At 59.8% G+C, this 6696-nt stretch overlaps 1 protein-coding gene across 18 annotated transcripts in view; it reads right to left on the bottom strand.

Moving 5' to 3' along the window:
* Positions 1-1273: 1273 nt before the first annotated feature.
* CACNA1G (calcium voltage-gated channel subunit alpha1 G) overlaps positions 1274-6696 on the bottom strand; it is a 62643-nt gene continuing 57220 nt past the window's right edge. For 9 of the 18 annotated variants that reach the window (XM_059379235.1, XM_059379218.1, XM_059379216.1 and 6 more), the window contains 4 exons: positions 5838-5972; positions 3928-4105; positions 3479-3648; positions 1274-2319 (listed from right to left, as the gene is read on the bottom strand). In XM_059379235.1, the coding sequence (XP_059235218.1) occupies positions 1585-2319; positions 3479-3648; positions 3928-4105; positions 5838-5972 (1218 nt within the window). In that variant the 3' untranslated portion in view covers positions 1274-1584. The remainder of the gene's footprint in view (positions 2320-3478; positions 3649-3927; positions 4106-5837; positions 5973-6696) is intronic. The other 9 variants (XM_059379226.1, XM_059379231.1, XM_059379223.1 and 6 more) reach the window with 1 other exon arrangement.

The following is a 6696-nucleotide window of genomic DNA, read 5'->3' as shown; positions in this document are numbered from 1 at the left end:
CCCCCGCCTTCCCCCTTCCGCCTTCCCACCTCCCGCCTCCCCCGGCTCCCACTGGGCAGGCAGCAGCAGACCATGTAAACACCTTGATGGAGCTCATTCATCACTCCCCAGGGGGCCAGCTCCGCAGTCCGCAGCCTGGCCGCCCGGCCAGACCGACTCCACCGGGAGGTCGCCTTTGGACTCACGGCCCCCTAGGTCTCGGAAGGGAGCAGCCCGTTCTGTTTGTGCAGCTTAATCCCGTGGCCAGCTTGACGGAGCAGTGTCCACAGTGCGGGTCAGCAGGATCCCCAAGGCGGGAGGCCAAAGCCCAGCCGTCGCAGGTCCCGGGGGCCGAGGGCCGGGGATGGAAAACTCAGAAGCGCAGGCCCCTCCCCCACCAACCCGCAGATCCCGTCGGCGGCAGCTGAGGCCGCCTCCCCCAGTCTCCGTCGGCCCCATTAACCAAAACAGCTTCATTATGCCAATTTCCAGCTTTCAGTGTGCGGCTGATAGCTGTCAGCAGAAATAAGAGTTAATCTGGAATTACTCACATTCACAAGGCTGCCTGGCGTGGAGGAAGCGAGAAAGCTTCGGCAGAAGCAGTAGCCCCTACTTGCCGAGCCTTCTGGCCAGCGCAGGGGCGGGGAGTGAGGGGGCGTCCCTCGGCCCTCCCCCTCCACCTCAAGGCAGGGTGGTGAGGCTGCAAGGTGGCAGCTGTCCTGGGAGAGGGTCACGTTGTCTCTTCCCCAGACAGACAGACAGACAGGTACAAGCACACACTGATGCACACAGAGGCAGCTCCCACCCCCTCCTCAGCAACGCGGGCCTTTCTCCAGGGCCCCCCTGGAAATGCCTAACTCTGTCCCTTGTGCTTTTACTTCGGACCGGGATTAACTTTTTATTTTGGAAAATTACTTTATTATAGATATAGATATAGATAGGTATGTATGTATGTATATATATAAAAAGGTTCCATTTCATTTGTAAAATCTTATTTTTCTCTTTTTTTTTTTTTTCCCTACAGAAAACGATGGCGAGGTTAAAGGAGAAAATAAGTTACATTTACAGCTTCCAAAGTGGTTCTCACTCTCTGCTGAAGATGGGCCACCGGCAGGGCTGAAATGCACTCTCGGTCCCAGGTCGTACTTTGCAAGAAGAGGGAATATAACTAGCCTGGTTATTTTAGGTTAAAATAGCCAAGAGACAGACGCCTTCGCCTCAAAAATATTCTGAGACACATACAAGTAGAAGGAAACAAGTCTCTTCAGTCACAAAATGTCGTACATCCCGCATATACTAGATTCAATTAATTTAATAAAATAGAATATACATAGAGATTCTGCACAAACGTATTGCTTTCTCCCAGTAGCTCCTGGTGTTGGGAACCGCAGCTGCACTGGGCCTCTCTTTCTGCCCGGCCCCAAGGTGGCCAGGGCTGCTGCTCCGAACGCTCTGGAAATTCTGCTTGTTGGTTCCCAGCCCCACTGAGGCGGGGAGGAGCGCCCCCTTGGAGTCCCCACGGAACATTTTTCAAGGAAAACAGCCCAGGAGGAGCTAGGATTTGGCACCCAGTGGAGAAAGGGGAGTGGGGGAGTGGGGCGGGACTCAGGGCGCCAGGTCTGCTGGGTCAGAGGCTAAACCGGAGAGACTCTGCACGTCTTTCGTTGGGGGGGGCGAGGCAGCCATGCTGTCAGGGGGGCCTGAGGCCGAGGGATCCCTGGAGTCGCTGGATGGAGCCCTCCGCCGGAGGCAGACGCCAGGGCTGGGTGGGGGCCGAGGGCCTTGATTCTCTGGGGGGTCTATGGAGATACTAGGTGGGCTGAGTTTTTTCTTGGGCCGGCTTCCAGGCCCCCCCAGAGGCTGGCCCCCAAGGCTAGAGGGGTCAGGGCCCAGGCTGGGTTGGGAGCCGCTGTCCAGGCAGCTGACCGCGATGGAGTGCCTCCTCTGCTCATCCAGCCAGGACGCAGGCCTGCGCCGGCAGCTCTGGGCCTCCACGCTGTAACACTTCTTCAGGTCCCGTGGGGAGAGGGGCTCCTCCGGGCTGCCCACGGTCAGGAGGTCTCCTGAAATCCAGCTCAGCTCCGTGTCCAGCTCTAAGCTGCTTCTGGTCTCTGGGGGGCCTTTGCTCCAGGTGGGTTCTGAGCCTGAGCATGGGGCCGGCAGGGGCATGTGCTTCGAGATCTTGCTCTGTCGGCGGGGGTGCTGCTGTACCCGGGAGCCCAAGTGGCCCCAGAAGGAGGAAGCCCGGACCAGAGGCAGGGAGGGCCCACTCCCCTCGGACAGCAGGTCGTCCCGGCTGCCCAGGCCCTGCACGTCCAGTGAGTCAGTCCTTATTGCTGCCTGTGGGAGGTGGGGGGAGAGCTCAGCCCACCAGGCTTCTGCTCTCCCAGGACCTGTCCTTTGTCTGCGCCCCCCACCCCCTATCCCCGTCAAGCCTGATAACCCCGTCCCCCTCCTGCAGGCCCACCTCAAGCAGGAATGTCAGTATTGGGGGAGGAGGGCTGTGACTCCCCCGCACACCCCGTCCTTTCCCCCACCCGGGGCAGGCATGGGTCCCTGAAGTGCCCAGCCCCTGGGGCACAAAAAAGCACTGGGCCAGCTCTGCTCCCAGCCCTTTGCATAAGCTATTCTTTGGGCTTGAACACCCTTCTGGAATGACAAGCGCCCCTTGACTTTATGGGCTCAGGTTCTCTGTGACACTGTGCCTGACACCCTCTATCCACAGGTTAAAATGAACCCCTCCCTCCCCTTTGCTCCCTGCCACTCCCTGTGCATGCATATCCCAGCAGCTGGGCCCTATGGCATCAAAGATGTGATGGCATTTGAGTCTCTGGTTAGCCTGTGAGCTCCACAGGGCAGGGGGTGCATCCCCTGTGCCTAGCACACAGAAGCGGCTCTGGGAATCTTTGTAAAATGGACGAGGATGGGGCCTGCATCCACGAGTGTGCGGCGCTGAGCTGGTTCTCACATGGTCCTGATCACACATGAGGGCACAACAGGGCATGGGCTGTGGCCTTGTCACCGTGGGGGCAGACAAGCCTCCCCTGGCTGCCTAAGCCTCAGCTCTGTGCCCCTGGAAGGTGAGCCCCAGCCTTGACCAAAGGCGGAGGTCCCTAAAACATGCCTTGTGTCCCTTAGCTAAGACTAGAAGGACAGAGAATAATTGGGAGGCACCACTGGGCCGGGGAAAGGGAGGCCAGAGACATGGGTTCTCCGGCCAAGTCACCCTGTGTCCCTGAGCAACCATGGCCTGGTCTCCAGGCCTCCTCAGTGAAAGAAGGGGAAGGGGATATAAACACCAAAAAGGGCCCAGACCACTTCTCCTTTGCCCGGTACTGTGTCTCCAGTACCTAGAACTGCCTCTGCCACCTGGTCAGTGCCCAGTACACACGTTTGCTGGGAGAATGGACAGGGCAGCCATGGGCATCACCAAGAGCCTAGGGTTCTCAGCAGAGAGGACCAGCGCTGGGCCCCCGCCCACCTCTCCACACCTGCTCACCTGACGCCGGAGGGGCCTCTGAGCCAAAGGGGAGCGGCCTGGTGGGGGCAGTTTGGGGACAGTGCCCCAGGTGGGAGCGCCGTGGGGCTGGAGCAGGTGGGGTGTGTCTTTGGGAAGCTGCAGGATGTAGCTGGTGTCTGCTGGCTGGGAGTGGACGGACAAGACCGAGCCTGTGGGCAGAGGAGGGAGGAGGAGACAGAAGAGCTGGAAGGTCAGTGGTCTGGCTCTTGTTCCTCTCCTCCATCACCCCTCCCACCCTGGGGCCTCTACCCTTCCCACAGACCTCTCGTCTTGGATTAAAAGTCACTCTCCGAGGGCTGGAGGTCCCTTGGAGGTCGGAGAGACCTCTCTCGCTGCCTTAGTGACCCCCCTCCCCCAGGTCAGGACTGGGCTGAGGCAAGGATGGGGTCTTCCTCTGTAGCCGAGCTGGCCTGCCTGAGCCCTGCTACCTGACTGAGCTTTGGGGAGCCCCCAGCTTCTGTGACCTAGGGACCCCTCAGCGGTTCTTCCATCCCGGCACATGTAGCTGTCATTGGGCAGAGAGTGCGTCCGGCTGACCCCAGACTTCCGCACGGTCAGCAGGTCTGGTCCCAGGGTGAGGGGCATCCCCTCGGGGTGGGGCTCCATCTGCAAAAGGAACAGGCGAAGGGAGGTGGGGAAAAGAGGGGGCATCCGGTTTGGCTAACTGAGGCAGAGCTGGACAACCGAAACCAAAAGCCCCCCACCCCCACCCCCGCCCCCCAGGCTCTGGACCCATTCCCCTCCCCCAACAGAGCGGTAATGGGATGAGTTAGTCGATGGGGGAAAAGGGGGCAGACACAGGGATGAGCCCTCCAGCACAGCAAGGAAGCAGGTGGGAGGAGTCCCTGCCCCAGTAAAGCTATCCAACACTGCAGTCACCTCCCGGAGCCTCCTGGTGGGGATGGTGACAGAATGAGAAGGTGTCCAAAAAAAGGGAGAGCAGCCCCCAGGCCCAGCCCAGCAGATCATTCAAAAAATGGTTCCCGGGGGGCCCCATTAAGAGGCTCTAAATCAGGGAGGAGGAAACGCTAAAAGCAGCCCCCTATCCCCGTGCTGGGGCTGTGGGGGTGGGGTGGGGAATGGGGAGGACCGAGCCAGTGAGCAAGGCCTGCTGCCTGCAGAGCAGAGGCTCTCTCCCTACCCAGAGCCTTAAGACAGACCCAGGACCCAGCACTGGGCACGAGCTGGGCTACTCTGGGCTCAGTGACAGGTGACCACTGGCACCCGCCTGGCTCCCCCTGCCTTTTGATTCTCAGTGACTCTGGGAGGTGGCAAATGGGAGGCGGGGGGGCAAGGTCTGAATGCCTGGAATGCCATGGATTCTGGGCCTCCCTTACAGGACAGATTGGGGGTGGGAGCGAGTTTTTTTTAATTTGTTTCGAAGAAAAGCAGCAATCAGCCTTTGACCCCAGCTGGAGGGAGACAAGGTTTGCTCCCACAAGATCTCTCCACCTCCCTGTTGGGGATTCCTGTACCCTCCATACTAGTTCTCAGAGAGGCTGGAGGGTCTGTGTCCCCTCACAGGCCCAGCCAGTTAAGCAGCCCCAGTAGAGGCTGCTGGAAGAGTCTAGAGCCTCTGGTCCCTGTCTCAGCCCCAGGCTCCACTTCTGCCAGCCACCCCAAGACTCCTAGAGACCCCCAGCCTGTGGTCAAGGCCTTAACCCCAGCTGAGCCTTGCTGTGAGGAAGGGGCCCCTGTCTCTTAAGGCTAGGCGGAGGGGGCTGCTCGCAGACCAGTACTGGGCAAGGGTAGAGAAGCTGTCCCAAATACAAAGACCCCCCCCCCCACCCTCAGCACCAGGACATGGGGACACACGGGGACAGTGACGGAGGAGACAGGGACAGCCCCCCCGCCCCCCCCTCCCGGCAGAAGGGCACAGTGGTAGCAGCAAAGAGAGAGCTTTCACCCACTATGTGGTGGAGGAGGGGGGAATGGCTCATGTGGCGAGGAGGTGGGAAGGAGGGGTGTGGGGAGGGGAAGGGCTGGCTTGCACAGGCTCCAAAAACAGAGACTGACTCCGCATCCAGGCAGGCCCCTTGGTCAGCTGCCTGATGCCACCTCTGTTTTGGGCTGTGTTACTCCTGGGTGTCTGGATTAACTCTATCACAGCTGCGCCCCTTGGCCCTTGAGGCCCCAATTTAATCTTGTCTAATTTCTTTGTCTGCAGTGGGCCACTGGAAAGACCTAGAGGAGCCTGGGGCGCTGAGTGGCTGCTGGTGGGTGCCTCTGGGTGGGGCGTGGTGGTGGTGGTGGTGGTGGTGGTGGGGAATCTGGAGCCCTGCAGCCAGCCCAGCCCCTGGGGAGGCTGGGGGAGCAGTAAGGGGCCAGGTGTAAGTACATTGCTCTCCAGGACACTAAGTAAGAGTGTGTGAGTATCATCAGGCAAAGAGTCATCCGTCAGAGCTAGAGAGCAGGACGGTTCAGACACAATCTCTGACGTCAGAGACAGAGCCTCCATCTCAGCTAGAGGGATCTAGACAGGGAGAGAGATGATCAGGCATAAGAAACCAGGACAGCGCGTGTCCGTACACATGCATGCGCACACACACGCGTGCACACACACAGAGCCCCCCTTTCCCCCTTTCCACGAAGCACGGCGGGGTCGGAGGGGAGGCCTCTCTTCTCTCTCCCCCCACCCCTCTCCCAAGTCAACTGACAGCACCGCCCCCACCCCCTCCAAGCCCCTCCTCTCATCAGAGAGGCTGCGGCAGGCATGGAAGAGCCAGAGCAAACAGAACAGAACAGAACGCCACCATTGACAAAGCAGGAGGAGCAGAAACTTATTCTAAAGACACCCCAGGCACCTGAAGGGCCCCCTCCCACAGTACTACCACCCAGGGAGGGAGCGGGGAGCAGGGAGGGCTTTCGACTCTCAGAAAGATGAGACCAGAAAGAAAAAAAATGAAGAAAGGCCAGCAAAGCGCTTCTCCGCACAGACAGAGCAGCGTGGGGGGTGCTGGGGACAAAGCCGCCAATCTGATGACTGTTTTCTGCCTATTCTCTCTGCTTCCAAAAGCCTGGCAGGACTTGGCCTGCCCCCAGATTCTGGCTTCTCCCCTCCTGGGCCCTCCTCCGCCTGCCGGCAGCTTGCCCGCCCTCTTTAGCTTGGGTTCTGGGAGACGCTCTCCTCCTGCCGCCATTCTGAATTGAGTCCCCTGGGGGAGGGGGCAGCCTAGCAAACTGGCTGGCTACGGGGG

Source organism: Mustela nigripes, chromosome 16 (assembly GCF_022355385.1).
Source record: "Mustela nigripes isolate SB6536 chromosome 16, MUSNIG.SB6536, whole genome shotgun sequence".
Lineage (NCBI taxonomy): Eukaryota > Metazoa > Chordata > Mammalia > Carnivora > Mustelidae > Mustela > Mustela nigripes.
The sequence above is the reverse complement of the archived record's forward strand: the minus strand, read 5'-3'. Positions and strand labels throughout refer to the sequence as shown.